General features: G+C 35.5%; 1 protein-coding gene across 9 annotated transcripts; it reads right to left on the bottom strand.

Moving 5' to 3' along the window:
* Positions 1-533: 533 nt before the first annotated feature.
* On the bottom strand, positions 534-16,285 carry LOC131253090 (uncharacterized). Of its 9 annotated transcripts, none has more exons than XM_058253928.1 (5): positions 16,163-16,279; positions 13,732-13,804; positions 3,305-3,388; positions 3,085-3,220; positions 534-826 (listed from the first exon to the last, which is right to left on the bottom strand). In XM_058253928.1, the coding sequence occupies exons 3-5, from the start codon at positions 3,385-3,387 to the stop codon at positions 617-619; spliced, it is 429 nt and encodes a 142-aa protein (XP_058109911.1). In that variant the 5' UTR covers position 3,388; positions 13,732-13,804; positions 16,163-16,279; the 3' UTR covers positions 534-616. The 9 variants fall into 9 exon arrangements, 7 of the variants coding, with proteins under 7 accessions (XP_058109911.1, XP_058109907.1, XP_058109913.1 ...); XM_058253924.1 differs by having other exon boundaries at positions 13,751-13,804; XM_058253930.1 differs by lacking the exon at positions 13,732-13,804 and having other exon boundaries at positions 16,163-16,285.
* Between the last annotated feature and the right edge of the window lie 455 nt (positions 16,286-16,740).

Genomic DNA, 16,740 nt, shown 5'->3' with positions numbered 1-16,740 from the left:
TTTTCGTCGTTAAAAAAACTTTACAAGACTTTTAGCAACGAAAATTTTCACTGCTAAAAATATTCGTTCCACTTTTAGCGGCGGAAATTTCCGTCGCTAAAAAAACTTTACAAGACTTTTAGAAGCGAAAATTTTCGCTGTTAAAAATATTCGTTCCACTTGTAGAGAAGAAACTTTTCGTCGCTAAAAAACCTTTACAAGACTTTTAGCAGTGAAAATATTCGCTGCTAAAAAATATTCGTTCAACTTTTAGAAACGAAAATGTTCGTTGCTAGAAACAAGTTGTTAGACTTTTAGCAACAAAAGTTTTTGTTGCTAAAAATAGTTACAAAACTTTTATCTACGAAAATTTTCATAGCTAAAAGTCTTTTTTTTTTTAAAATAAAAATTCCAGCACAAAATTGCACAAAAAAATATTTTTCCTGATATACACTTGTTACAATATATACACCTGTTATAATATATTTCATCATATTCTTCCTGAAATACACCTGTTATATAATATATTTCATCATATTCACATTCACATTCACATCCATATAAACCCAAACTAGTAAATCCATCCAAACATAAAAGTACATTCATCCAAACACAAACAATCTTATCCACATCACATTCATTCATGCATAAATACATATAAGTTTAACATCATAAACAAAAATACAAAAAATAACAAAGATGAAAGTGGAAGTGGTGGGGCATTGGTAGGTAAGCGTGCAGCGAGAGCCTGAAACAACTTACCGCGATAATCCTTAAACCGCTCCTTGATCATGTTGTTGACAGCATGGGAGATGTGTAGAACACTCAAATCCAAGTCAAATTTATCCTGCAGTTTCGTAAATAATAGATTAAGGCAACAAACTTATTAAGAAAATAACTTAACCGTAAATTAACTTTTATAAAATAAATTAGGATTTATAAGTATAGGTTTATGTTTAGGTTAAGGTTAGGGTTAATGTTTAGGTTTAGGTTAAGGTTTAGGTTCAAATTTAGGTTAAGGTTATAGGTTTTGGTTAAGGTTTAGGTTATAAGTTATAGGTTATAACTTATAGCTTTAGGGAATTGAGAATAGGTTAAGGTTTAGGTTTAGGAAATCGGGTTCGGGTTCGGGATCAGGTTTAGGTTTTGGTTTTCATGTTTAGGTTTAGGTTTAGGTTAGGGAGTTAAGATTAGGATTAGGTGTAGGTTTAAGTTTAGGGATTTGAGAATACATTTAGGTTTTAGGTTTAGGTTTAGGTTTAGGTTTTAGTTTATAGGTTTAGGTTCAGGTTTTAGGTTTAGGTTATATGTTATAAGTTTCAGTTATATGCTATAGGTTATAGGTTCAGGTTTAGGTTATAGGTTTTTAGTTAAGGTTTAAGTTTAGGTTTAGGTTATAGGTTATAACTTTAGGGAATTAAGAATAGGTTAAGGTTTAGGTTTAGGAAATCGAGTTCGGGTTTGGGATCAGGTTTAGGTTTGGATTTTCAAGTTTAGGTTTAGGTTTAGGTTAGGGAGTTGAGATGAGGATTAGGTGTAGGTTTATGTTTAGGAATTTGAGAATACATTTAGGTTTTAGGTTTGGGTCTAGGTTTTAAGTTATAGGTTAAGGTTTAGGTTTTAGGTGTAGGTTTAGGTTAAGGTTAGGTTATAGGTTATAGGTTATAGGTTAAGGTTTAGGTCATAGGTTTTGGTTTAGGTTAAAGTTATAGGTTAAGGTTTAGGTTATAGGTTTAGGTTAAGGTTTAGGTTTAGGTTATAAGTTATAACTTTAGGGAATTGAGAATAGGTTAAGGTTTAGGTTTAAGAAATTAGGTTCTGGTTCGGGATCGGGTTTAGGTTTAGGTTTAGGGTAGGAAGTTGAGTTAGGATTAGGTGTAGGTTTAGGTTTAGGGATTTGAGAATATATTTAGGTTTTAGGTTTAAGTTTAGGTTTTAGGTTATACGTTATAGCTTTAGGGAATTGAGAATAGGTTAAGGTTTAGGTTTAGGAAATCAGGTTCGGGTTCGGGATCGTGTTTAGGTTTGGGTTTTCAAGTTTAGGTTTAAGTTTAGGTTTGGGAGTTGAGATTAGGATTAGGTGTAGGTTTAGGTTTAGGGATTTGAGAATACATTTAGGTTTAGGTTTTAGGATTAGGTTTAGGTTTAGGTTATAAGTGTAGGTTATAGGTTCAGGTTTTGGTTAGGTTATAGGTTAAGGTTTAGGGAATTGAGTTTAGGTTATAGGTTATAGGTTTAGGTTAAGGTTTAGGTTTAAGTTATAGGTTTTGGGATTTGATAATAGGTTTAGGTTATAAGTATAGGTTTAGGTTAGGGTGTAGGTTAAGGTTTAGGGAATTGAGTTTAGGTTATAGGTTATAGGTTTTTGGTTAAGGTTTAGGTTATAGTTATAGGTTTTGGGATTTGAGAATAGGTTTAGGTTATAAGTATAGGTTTAGGTTAGGTTTTAGGTTAAGGTTTAGGGAATTGAGTTTAGGTTATAGGTTCAGGTTATAGGTTATAGGTTTAGGTTAAGGTTTAGGTTTAGGTTATAGGTTTTGGGATTTGAGAATAGGTTTAGGTTATAAGTATAGGTTTAGGTTAGGTTGTAGGTTAGAGTTTAGGGAATTGAGTTTAGGTTATAGGTTATAGGTTTAGGTTAAGGTTTAGGTTGTAGTTATAGGTTTTGGGATTTGAGAATAGGTTTAGGTTATAGGTTAAGGGTGTGGTCCCTGCAAATACAGATATAAACACGGCCTGTCCAAATGGCCAGGCCACTCCAATGCTGTCCATAGAAAATGGACAGCTTCATCATGGTCATAACAGCGGTTCCCACCTTCCAGGAACCCCCACTTAACATCTGGTTAGCTCCGACGCACATCCGGGTCTGCTCCATTAATTTCCACCAAATACAGATATAAACACGACCTATCTAAATGGCCAGGCCACTCCAATACTATCCATAGAAAATGGACAGCTTCATCATGGTCATAACAGCGGTTCCCACCTTTCAGGGACTCCCGCTCAACATCTGGATAGCTCCGACGCACATCTGGGTCTGCTCATTTAAATAAAATGGATTATCAAGATCATTTAAATAAAATCAGGTCCAATCAACAATCTGACCTGGAGGATTCTGTTAGCATTGTTAACGACACCTCGAACCTTGTTTAAATCCAGGTTGCAATCTGTGGCCACTGATGCTATTTGTCTTTCTGTGAAGTTGGTGACGATTTCTGCATCAAACCCGGCTAAAGTAGCCCTAATGATAAAGAACATTTCTTTCCATGAATTCATTATCTCTCTCTCTTTTAATTTTTTAACTTTCCATTACAATAATAACTACCTGAAATCATGACATTTTCTCAAGATAGAAGTCCAATCCATCCCAACTTGTGCACCTGTTAGGACAAGCAATTCAAACAACATCCTGCAACACATTTAAATGCCTAATCAGTCTCACTCCAGTCTTATATATTGAATGCCTAATGTACAGTCTCTTGAATTGGTGCAAACCATACCTGAATTGAGTGTAATGAATCAAAGAACGAAGAAATTCGACATGTAACTACATACAAGAAAGATAAAGGATATGCATATCTAGAATGTTGTTATTCTCACATTGCTGTGAGAGAGTAGGGTTTCATCATATATATTAATCAACCTATGAAATTTTATGATCATATGAAGCTAAGGCATGCATGCAAACCAAAAAAGGTACTCCATGATCTAAAACAAGCATCTAAAGCTTGGTTACAAAGGTTAGAGAATACTTTCTTCAAGTGATTTTATTTTTCCTTTTACTAATACATGCACTTTTGTGAAGAAATATATAAATGAAACTTTGTGTTGTTGACATAGATAATTTGATCATCACAAGTGGTGTTATAGGATATGTGAAAATTTTAAAAAATCTCTCTCAAAATTTTAAGATAAAGGACTTTAAAGGCCTTCAATACTTTTTAGGTAAGAGTGCTATCAATTTTGATCCTTTGAAAGAAGCTCTTTGTTAGCTTAGTTTTAAAGTTTGGTTTATTGTGAAACAAAACCAATTGATCCTTTAAAAGAAGCTCATTGTTAGCTTGGTCTCTCTCTCTTGAAGCAAAAAAGAAGAAGAAAAAAATCTCTTTTATGTTTTTTTCAATCCATCTTCCATTTTCTTCTTAACAAGAAAATCCATATTTACTAATATTCTCATTTTTCTATTTTTCAAAAGAATGAGTTTGGACTCCGAAAGCGTTAGCTCCAACACTCGTACTTTCCAAACCCTAACCAAGGACTCCAAAATTACCAAGTACTCATAAACATTCATTGCAAGCATTTTCTGTCTATGTGCATGACGACCATACTGTTGAGATCAATCCTCTTAATTTCATTTACAAAAACTAGTGGATGACAAATTATGTGTAACATATAGAGATGGTTCAACCACTTGTGCAATTAGGGAAGGTTCAAAAGGACATACATATTTGAAAGTTGGTCAAATCATAAACATACGTATTATGGACGGAGACATTGTATTCATTAATAGGCTACCTAGTACTCATAAAAATTCATTGCAAGCATTTTCTGTCTATGTGCATGACGACCATACGGTTAAGATCAATCCTCTTATCTTCATTTACAGAAACTAGTGAATGACAAATTATGTGTAACATACAGAGCTGGTTCAGCCACTTATGCAATTAGGGAAGGTTCAAAAGGCCCAGATTTCCACATCAAGCATCGTTACATACATATGATACATAAGGACAAAAGTATCACCTTCAACATGACTGTCAAACAAGTTTCCTCACCCGATTTCCTAAAACCTAAACCTAAACTATAACCTATAGGTTTAGGTTTAGGAAATTGGGTTTGAGTTCAGAATTGGGTTTAGGTTTAGATTATAGGTTTTGAGATTTGAGGATAGGTTTAGATTAAGGTTATAAGTTTAGGTTTAGGAAATCGGGTTCACGTTCTGGATCGGGTTTAGGTTTAGGTTTTCAAGTTTAGGTTTAGGTTTAGGTTAGGGAGTTGAGATTAGGATTAGGTGTAGATTTAGGTTTAGGGATTTGAGAATACGTTAAGGTTAGGTTTAGGAAATCGGGTTCGGGTTATAGGTTTAGGTTAATGTTAGGTTATAGGTTAAGGTTTAGGAAATTGAGTTTAGGTTATAATTTAAGGTTATAGGTTAAGGTTTAGGTTATAGGTTAAGTTTTAGGTTTAGGTTAAGGTTATATAGGTTTAGGTTTAGGTTATAGGTTTTGGGATTTGAGAATAAGTTTAGGTTAAGGTTATAAGTTTAGGTTTAGGAAATCGGGTTTGGGTTTTCAAGTTTAGGTTTATGTAACGCCCTGAAATTCGGGGGTCGAGCATAACTCAGCTCCCGCGTTTCAAAATATCACTTATGCAACATATTAAATAATGGATGTATGTTGTCTGTATGAGTGCATAAAACATGGAATAGATTAAGCCAAACTGCAAACATAATTCAGGGATAAGTGAAAGACGCAAGCGGAAGACTTAAAGAAATTTATGTGTACATGTGCAAGTCCCTGAAATACGTATACCTGTCAAGTCATAATTACAAGTGTTACTTTCAAAAATATAAGTATCAAAATAACATTATCTATTCAAAAGAAAACCTAGAATCCCCGTACATTAGGACTTGGCTCACATGAACCCGCCTGAGAACTGCATATAAGAAAACGCGTCCTCATCATCCTCATAATTCTGCTCTGCCTCAGGGGTCGCGTCAACATCTGCAACTAAGACAGAGTCTGGTTGGTGTTGAAACACCGTCCCAAAATGTGGGAGTGAGTGATCAACTCAGTGGAACTATACAGTAAAAGTTAACATGCTATCAAATCAATCAAGCAGTAATGATAAGGCAAAATAATCAACACGTCCTAAGTACTCTGATTAATGCAAGGATGTATGAAGAAATGATGCATGCCCTCGCCTGCACTTCCTCAGCGTCTTCATCTTACGGTACGCATGACAACCTCCCGCAGTGCCAACAACTTCTATGCACATGCAATGCGGTGCATGAACATGATTACCAAGTTGTTATTAGTCCTTTTCATACAGCAAATTTGGGAAGTTAAGGTACCTTCCTCATATCAATTTCTAAACAGTGATCCATCTAGGGTCGTCAGTCCTAGACAATCTCATACGATCATATGGTTTTAGGTCGATGCAAAGGGCTCGTCACCAATCAATACATGCCTATTATACCTTAGTTACTACCCTAAGGCTCGTCACCTCAATGCAGTAGCAAGGTATGCTCGAGGTCACTACAAAGGGCTCGTCACCAATCAATGTAGGCCGACAGCACGAATATAGTGTCCCATACCACCATAATCGGCTCACGAGTCTAGTGTGCTCACTGGTCACTACGGGGAGGCTCGTCACCCCAGCGTAGGCCGACAGCTCGACCACGGTGTCCCATACCACCATGCCCAGCTCATGAGTCTTAGCGGATCAAGGTACAATGGTTAATGGGATTACATCGGTAAGTTTGGTACCCTAAATTCAAACAATAGTGTCCATACGTGGTGAACATACAATGGGACAATCGGGTTACTTGACGAACTAGACTAGCACGAGCGCACGTTGAGTTGAACGACATAGAGTGCACAAACACTCCGTGTGGCCAAACCACTATCAACAACCCTAATATGACTCGGTTTCGTCAAACACGTCCTACGTGACGAAAACAACCTCGGCCACGAACTCAAGGATTGTTACCGATTTCCTGGACTATTCCATAGTCCCAAACACATTCAATTATAACAGATATTCATATCACAGTAATGGAACAACAATTCTAATCATACAATATGGAAACATGTGATGAATATCGACTTAACATGGATTTACACATAAGTAGTACTTGAGGTGAAACAACAAAGAATATAAATGGCATGTAGGAAATCATACACATCCATAGGGTAGTTAAGAATCTCTTCTCAACACCCATAAATAGGATAATATACTACTCACTAGATCATTCAGACATTTCTACAAACACTTAGACTACATATCCCAACATACATGACGTATGTTGGCGATAACGCACATTTGGACAATTCCTTTTGCCAAGGAGTTGACACACATATAACTAGTACAAGTACACGACAATTAATCATGGCAAACACATGTTCATTATTTATACGTATACGATACTTCCTACATATACATAGAATACACAAATCACAATATAACACATACATATCAGGAACGTAAAATAAACATCACAGTTGGCGTGTGAAATTTCATCCATAACAATAATAAATCATTACCCAACATTGAAAGCCTTGAAAACTATAACATATACGAATATAGTCCGCACCTTAAACCAGAAAAGTACAATAGATCTGATTCAGACGATGAGTCTTCGTCAATGGCGACTAGATAACCTAAAGCATGAATAGAAATGAGCTACGACAACACTTAGACAAGTCTAAGCTCTAAAACAGGCTAGGGTTTGATTAACTTACCCAAGAATGAACTTAGAATCGCAGAATAACGATTCAAAAGTGATGGTTTAGGTACACAAAATAACATGAAAGAATCTTAAGATGATTCACCAGCTTCTCTCTCACTTTCTCTCTCTTCTCCTCTCTCTTTCTTAGCTAGGGTTAGGAAATTCGTATGAAAAAGAGAGTGAGGGTTTTAAGGTCTTTATATAGGCCTAAATAGATGAAAATAGCCCCAGGGCCAAGGTATACTTAGGTTATAACCAAATCAGGCCTATTCCGATCTAATGGAACACTTCTGGTGGTCCTTTCTCCACGTGCGGTCAGACTTAAGCTCACTGACAATGGAACTAGGTCAAGCTGAGTTTTCGTACCGATCGGATTTACAGATTAGTCGTGGCAGACCACTCTCAATTCAACAGTCACCGAAACTCGATCAGGTCCACAAGTACTAGGACATGCCTGGGCCATCTTCCCTGATTCGAGGGTGAAATTGGGTCAGACTCCAACGGTCAGAGTGCTTAAAATCATCGCGCAAGCGACATGACTCAGATTTCATAAAATCATATTTAATTTCTTAGCTTTCTCACACTCTTTACTCCGGACTCAAGCAAATCGACCCAGGACAACATCTGGTCTTGATTTTTGAGGTGATGGTCAAGCCCAACAAGATGATCAAAATTGTCTAAGATTGACGCTATCGGACTTTTGACGCGCGGTTCGGGTCCAATACAAAGTTTCCCAGTACTCCCGAGAGCAACTAGATTTAGCGTTGAATCCTAGATTTTAGGGTAACATAGCGTTGACGATTCTACAGGTTTTGAGTCCTGCAGATCAAATTTAAAGTGATTGAGACAAATTTCACAAGCAATTGAGTTTAACGCTAATTAACCCACACATAACTTCTAAGGAAACATAGAGGTGGTACTCGAGTCTTGGCACGAAGTTTTCTGGGTCATTACAGTTTAGGTTTAGGTTAGGGAGTTGAGAATAAGATTAGGTGTAGGTGTAGGTTTAGGTTTAGGCATTTGAGAATACGTTAAGGTTTAGGTTTAGGGATTTGAGAATACGTTAAGGTTTAGGTTTAGGAAATCGGGTTCGGGTTATAGGTTTAGGTTTAGGTTAGGTTATAGGTTAAGGTTTAGAAAATTGAGTTTAAGTTATAGGTTTAGGTTATAAGTTAAGGTTATAGGTTAAGGTTTAGGTTATAGGTTAAGTTTTAGGTTTAGGTTAAGGTTATATAGGTTCAGGTTTAGGTTATAGGTTTTGGGATTTGAGAATAGGTTTAGGTTAAGGTTATAAGTTTAGGAAATCGGGTTCGGGTTCGGGATTGGGTTTAGGTTTGGATTTTTAAGTTTAAGTTTAAGTTTAGGTTAGGGAGTTGAGATTAAGATTAGGTGTAGGTTTAGGTTTAGGGATTTGAGAATACATTAAGGTTTAGGTTTAGGAAATCAGGTTCAGGTTATAGGTTTAGGTTTAGGTTAGGTTATAGGTTAAGGTTTAGGAAATTGAGTTTAGGTTATAGGTTTAGGTTATAAGTTAAGGTTATAGGTTAAGGTTTAGGTTATAGGTTAAGTGTTAGGATTAGGTTTAGGTTTAGGTTATAGGTTTTGGGATTTGAGAATAGGTTTAGGTTAAGGTTATAAGTTTAGGTTTAGGAAATCGGGTTCGGGTTCGGGATCGGGTTTAGGTTTGGGTTTTCAAGTTTAGGTTAGGGAGTTGAGATTAGGATTAGTGTAGGTTTAGGTTTTAGGTTTTAGTTTATAGGTTTAGGTTAAGGTTTAGGTTTTAGGTTTAGGTTTTAGGTTTTAGGTTTAGGTTATAGGTTATAGGTTTTGGTTAAGGTTTATGTTTATGTTTAGGTTATAGCTTTAGGGAATTGAGAATAGGTTAAGGTTTAAGTTTCGGAAATCGGGTTTGGTTTCAGGATCGGGTTTAGGTTTAGGTTTTCCTGTTTAAGTTTAGGTTTAGGTTAGGGAGTTGAGATTAGGATTAGGTGTAAGTTTACGTTTAGGGATTTGAGAATACATTTAGGTTTTAGGTTTAGGTATAGGTTTTAGGTTATAGGTTTAGGTTTAGGTTATAAGTTATAGCTTTAGGGAATTGAGAATAGGTTTAGGTTTAGGTTTAAGAAATTGGGTTCGGGTTCGGGATCGGGTTTAGGTTTGGGTTTTCAAGTATAGGTTTATGTTTAGGTTAGGGAGTTTAGATTAGGATTAGGTGTAGGTTTAGGTTAGGGATTTGAGAATACGTTAAGGTTTAGGTTTAAGAAATCATGTTTGGGTTCGAGATCGGGTTTACATTTGGGTTTTAGGTTATAGGTTTAGGTTATAGGTTTAAGTTTAGGCTATAGGTTTAGGTTATAGGTTTAGGAATTTGAGAATAGGTTTAGGTTATAAGTATAGGTTTAGGTTATAAGAATAGGTTTAGGTTTAGGTTTTATGTTTAGGTTAAGGTTATATGTTTAGGTTATAGGTTTAGGTTTAGGTTATAAGTGTAAGTTATAGGTTTAGGTTTTAGGTTTAAGTTATAGGTTAAGGTTTAGGTTTAGGTTTAGGTTATATAAGTTTAGGTTCAGGTTTAGGTTTAGGTTTAAGTTTAGGTTATAGGTTTAAGTTATAGGTTATAGGTTTAGGTTTAAGTTATAGGTTTAGGTTTAGGTTTAGGTTTAGGTTTTAGGTTTAGGTATAAGCTTAGGTTATGGGTTATATGTTTAGGTTTAGGTTTAGGTTATAGGTTTTGGGATTTGAGAATAGGTTTAGGTTATAAGTATAGGTTTAGGTTATAGGTTATAGGTTTAGGGTGTGGTTTAGGTTAAGGGTGTGGTCCCTGCAAATACAGATATAAACACGGCCTGTCTAAATGGCCAGGCCCCTCCAATGATGTCCATAGGAAGTGGACAGCTTCATCATGGTCATAACAGCTGTTCCCACCTTCCAGGGACCCCCGCTCATTCGGATAGCTCCGATGCACATCTAGGTCTGCTCCATTAATTTTGAACAAATACATAAACACGGCCTGTGCAAATGGCCACGCCCCTCCAATGCTGTCCATAGGAAATGGACAGCTTCATCATGGTGAGAATAGGTTTAGGTTATAGGTTTAGGGTGTGGTTTAGGTTAAGGGTGTGGTCTCTGCAAATACAGATATAAACACGGCCTGTCCAAATGGCCAGGCCACTCTAATGTTGTCCATACGAAATGGACAGCTTTATCATGGTCATAACAGCGGTTCCCACCTTCCAGGGACCCCTACTCAACATCCGGATAGATCCGACGCACATCTGGGTCTGCTCATTTAAATAAAATGGATTATCAAGATTATTTAAATAAAATCAAGTCCAATAAACAATCTGACCTGGAGGATTCTGTTAGCATTATTGACAGCACCTCGAACCTTGTTTAAATCCAGGTTGCAATCTGTGGCCACTGATGCTATTTGTCTTTCTGTGAAGTTGGCGACAATTTCTGCATCAAACCCAGCGAAAGCAGCCCTAATGATAAAGAACATTTCTGCATCACACCTGAAATTCCCATCCATTAGTTGTATGTGTGAGCATATATATATATATATATATATATATATATATATATATACACACACACACACACCTTTAAAGGGCCATCTTCTTCAATAAGATCATCATCATCAACCCTCAATAAGGTGACACCTCTGGTAGCAGAAAAACCTGGAGGGACCTTTGGAAAAATTTCACCTTCGACTTCCATTTTTGCTGTAAATCTAGTAAAAAGATTCATGCTTGTGAGTGACGCTACAAAGGTTGAAATCAAACTCACACACAGAGCTTGCACCGCTGCTCACTCTAGAATGAGTACATTTTAAAGAGAAAGAGAAAGAAAGAGAGAGAAATGGCGGTGAGGTGACTTTTGGCCCTCTCAAGGAAGAGAAATTAGTGCGGTGATTTGATTTGCCCGACGAGTAGTGAGATTTCAGTCGACGCCAGTTTCCTGCTACACATAAATCAAAATAAAAATTTCTACAGAAACAAGGGTTTCCCATGCAAGTAAAACACACTATAGAAGAATGTGACTTACATGAATTCCAACTTTTTCAACTTTGAAATTGAAAATGGTATATCCCCATAGATGTCGTTGAAAGACCAATCCTGAGGGCAACACCCACAAACCCACTCATAAAATGTTAGCAACAAAAATAATGCCAAAAAATCCATAACTTACAACAAAATCACCCATCTGCTGACATTAGAGAAAGCAATGACTTTATATATAAATGTTAGAAACTAAATTGAGATATAGAAGACACGTACATGGAGAGTAGGCATTTCAGATCTCCAATTGCACCAGAAATATTATTGCATGGAGAAAACAAAACTTCAACATCAAGTCATACATGAATTCAAAATAAAGTAATGGCATACCAAGAAGGAAACATTTGAAATACGGAAAACTGTTGTTCTTTAGCTAACACACCAAATTCCCAATTTAAATATAAGGCACAATACCAAATTGAAGAATAAATCAAGTATTGTACCACTAAACACATCAATACATTTTATTTTCAAAGAACTATCAATGCGAGAAATCTCTACTTGAACACAATGCCCAAACCTTTCAAAGTCTTATGTAACTATCATCATTTTATTAAATCAAAGTCAAAGAAATAAACTACATCATATTCAATTTGAAGAAGATGATCCACTCTTGCATGACATCCACTCTGAGTAGTTGCTCCAGCTAATGTTGTGAAATGGGTCAAAAACATTAAGATTTTTAGTGACCACATCCAAAAACCAAAAAACAATCGACATACCCCAAAATCATGCCTGAGTAATTCCATGTCCTGCTTGCACCAAAGCAATTATCTAATTATTCCAAAGGAGTTACAAGAGATTTAGAAGGAAAAGGAGAAACCTATTTTTTAGGCCCTATTTTGCAAATAATAGTATCTTCCACAAAGAAAAAGGAGAAACCTATTTAAGCCCACTTGCAAGAGTGTTCTTGTGGCAAAATTCGAGGCCCTATTTCGCAAATAATAGTATCTTCCAAATGCAGCCTAAACATGTTTCGATTTTCCTTTTGGATTGGAGGTGAAATGGTTCTTTTCTTTTTCTTTTTTCTTTTTTTAAAATTATTTGTTGTTCTTTGTAGGTGAGGTCAAGTTGGACACATTAACCTCGCATTGCACATCTTACATGCTAACTGATATGAAATAAGGTTGGACTGCAAGAATTATGATTTTATTAATTGGATCTTTCTTAATTCTCTGTCCATAGAAGTTCAGCTGATGCCAGGAAAAAACCAGACATATCTTGTCAAAGTAATCGAGCCAAAGACCAAACATCTCACTATCTTTTTTATCAGATTCAAATTATTAAAACACGAATTCCAAGAATGAGTTCGAACTTCAAAAGCATCGGCTCCAACACTCGTACTTTCAGCCCAAACCCTAACTAAGGACTCCAAAATTACCAAGTACTCATAAACATTCATTGCAAGCATTTTCTGCCTATGTGCATGACGACCATATCGTTAAGATCAATCATCTTATTTTCATTTACAGAAACTAGTGGAAGACAAATTATGTGTAACATACAGAGATGGTTCAGCCACTTGTGCAATTAGGCAAGGTTCAAAAGGACATACATATTTGACAGTTGGTCAAATCATAAACAGAAGTATTATGGATGGAGACATTGTTTTCATTAATAGGCTACCTAGTACTCATAAAAATTCATTGCAAGCATTTTCTGTCTATGTGCATGACGACCATACTGTTAAGATCAATCCTCTTATCTTCATTTACAGAAACTAGTGGATGACAAATTATGTGTAACATACAGAGCTGGTTCAGCCACTTATGCAATTAGGGGAGGTTCAAAAGGGCCAGATTTCCACATCATGCATCAGTTGCATACATATAATATAGAAGGACAAAAGTATCACCTTCAACATGACTGTCAAACAAGTTTCCTAACCAAAAATTCAGATCACAAACCATCATGGCATGTGTCCAATTTTTGTGGAAGCACAAAGTAAATGATTGATACACATTGTGCACAAGATGACCAACCTTGTATACAAATGTCATCTCCGTCCTCATACATTGTGCACAAGATGACCAACCTTGCATACAAAGGCCATTTTCTCAACTTAATCCAGGGATGCTAGAGACAACCGAGAAAGATCTCCAAGGAACCTCATGAGCCTCCCCACACCTTAGATTGCATATGGTCATGGTTCAAATGTAAAATGGTAACACAAAAATAAAAAATTAACATCACTATCATACATGGAATTTGACAAAAATGAACTAGGCTCATATATCATACTTTCAAGGAAAATGTGTACCTCCCTTGTTATGTCAATAGCATGAGAAGGACCTGAAGTCAAGGATTTGTGTACCTGATTAGAGTTCAGAGAAGTTATTAAGAATAGAAACATGACCAAATGACAATAAGCCAGCTTATAAAAAATAAATGGTTAAGATTTTTAAATAAAATTATCATTATGGTTTTAAGGAGGGTCCATTTGTCTCCCTAATGTTGAGTTATCTCAAAAGCAAAGGATTAGCAAAAAGCCAAAAACCAAACAATAGTATTGCAAAGGACCAGTGCAGCTAAGTTACAGTGAAGACAGCACACAGAGAAATGGAGAAATTACAACGATTGCTTTATATCGAGAGGCAAAGAGCACTAAGTATAATGTAGTTAACAAAGGAGTTTTTTCCTAGAAACATTGTGATTTTAAGACTGAACATTAGGTGAAATAAAGAAATGGCAATTTCAGAACCAAATGACACTTACATAGATTTCTTTGGCATTAGACTTCTACCAATTTGTAGAAAGTCTTATTGTTGCATACATGGAATATTATTGCAGCATTTTCTTAATGATTTGTTTGCAGCACATCTGTAGCAGGCTTGGATCAACAGCCTAGCTCACCAAACCATGGACTGTTCTTGCATCTTTTTCTTAACCGTTTTCTTAATTGATGGTTTGCAAATAGACAAAAATGAAAAAGCTGAAACAACAGTCAAAATTTGATGGTGGAGCATGCAGATTTTTAGATTTCCCACCTTCATTTTGCCAATGATACACTCCGTGGCAGACCATTGAATTGGTCAAGTTACTACGAATTTTTTTAGCTAGTTTATTAGCATGATCAGCAACACCCTGTCTATCATAACCAACATCTGCAACCTATCATCCAATACAAATGATGGGAAGTTCGTTGTATTGGATGGAATTATCTATCTTCCTCCAATTGATCAGAAGGAGATTCTCCAATGTGACTTATAGAGTTGCGGCCCACCTGGATGGAAAGAAAATCTCCTAATTAGATCTCAAGCAATTAAAATACTCATATAGATATCTATCAAACTGACCTTCAACCTAAAATTCTTATTCAAAAAAAATAAAATAAAATTGGATGACTTATAGTAAAATGTGAACTAAAGATACATTTGGGCAAAAACCCCGGTATAAGCCTCCAAGAGAATTGGTACCTAAATAGTACAAGCGACACAAGAATGTCAGAATTATTTAATTTTCAATCTTTTTTGGTCAAAAATTATTTATTTTTTTCAAATTATGAGGGATTTCAATTTTTCCATAAATGGTTGCTTCACTACCATGTGGCAAAGATGCACTAGTATGTCCACATATATAAAGGACACAAACCAGGACATCAAATTTTTTATTTTATCCACTTGGAAATAAATACATGATAACATCTGTTAACAAACAAAAGGAAAACATTATAAGAGAAGCGGTCTGCATTTGCCAGATTCTTCAATTTTTAAATTGCGGACTATTCTTGATTCAGAAAACATCCTGAATAATTCAAGCCATTTATTCTATAATTTAAGAGAGGGAACCTAAAAACGTCCAAAAAGATCATTTTCTAAGATATTTTATATTTCAAAATACATGTGACTGCAATTTGGATTTAAGCCAAAAAAAAAAAAAAAAAACACAACTGTAAAAGTTAAAGAATCATGGGAAGATCAAACAAATTATAAAAATCCAAAAAAGAAATTAGTGTTGTAGCATTGGAAATAGATCAATTGCTGAGAGAGAGAGAGAGAGAGAGAGAGAGAGAGAGAGAGAGAGAGAGAGAGAGAGAGCAAAGCATATAATTATAAGACAGTAAAATGTGACTATGAAAACAAGTCAAGAAAGTATCAGAAGCCGATAACTATCAGATATTAATAAATTTTGAAGGTCAATTCTTGTAGAAACCCATCAAGTAGTGACGTAAACATTGAAACCATAATGACTTGCTGTAGATTGACTTTGGTCAGCTAATGTAGATCTTGTCTAACAAATCACTTCAATCCCCTGAGCCAAAATCTGTTTATCTATATACTCATCTAGTTTCCTCTTTGTCAAATTTCATATTAAATGATTATTTTTCTTCATTAATATGAACTAAGTAGGAAGTGGGCAATATATAAGCTTATTTTGTTTGTTGCATGAACTTAATGCAAGTAAATTATATGAACCTACTTATGAGTAACTAAAATGTACTTGTAAGTGTTTGAGGCCAAGCCACTTTGAACAATCCTATTACTAAAGGGAGGCATTATGCAAGTAACAATACAAGCAGACATCAAGAAAAGCAAGTTTCAACCCAACAACTAATCAGCATCTTTTCATTAATCAGCACCAATTGAAGTAAACATAAGATGGTCAATGGCTAATACAGTAATGATAATATAAACACCATGATAATGGGTTATATTAAAGCTAATCAAGATACTAGGTTTAGAAAAAGGGTCACTCTCTTCATTGAACCATTTTCTTCAAAATCACGTTTGAAGAACTGAGCTGTCTCCATGTTGATTCCCATAGCTGCAAAAACAATGGCGAAATTGTCCTCCACTCCATCCTGTCAATTAATAAAAATGATTAAGAAAATCCACTTGTTGATCAACTGGTCCACACATATATAAAAAAAATTCTTAAAAGGACTACAATCTACTTGTTGATTCAATTATTGTACGTTGTCTATATCTAAATCTATCTGTGATTCTACAGTTTAAAGAGCAAGATCATGAGACTCATGAGAAAGGTTTTGATGCGAGATTTCTTAGTTTAGCCATGAATAACAAAATGATGTGACATTTCCAAGAATATTGTAAACTAACCATAAGACATCCACAACTCAAGGAGGTTTAGAATGACTCTATAGTTGTGAGTAGAATAAGTTGTGTGCAGATGATTGACTCTCTTCCACCTTCCCTATAGTACATATTATCTAACAAAGTTGCATGTGTTTTATAATTCTACTGTAGTATCAGTTAGCATTTGAACGGTGCAGACTTGCAGGACTATTTA

Source organism: Magnolia sinica, chromosome 1 (genome assembly GCF_029962835.1).
Source record: "Magnolia sinica isolate HGM2019 chromosome 1, MsV1, whole genome shotgun sequence".
NCBI classification, from domain to species: Eukaryota; Viridiplantae; Streptophyta; class Magnoliopsida; order Magnoliales; family Magnoliaceae; genus Magnolia; species Magnolia sinica.
This window is presented reverse-complemented; position numbering and strand designations above follow the sequence as displayed.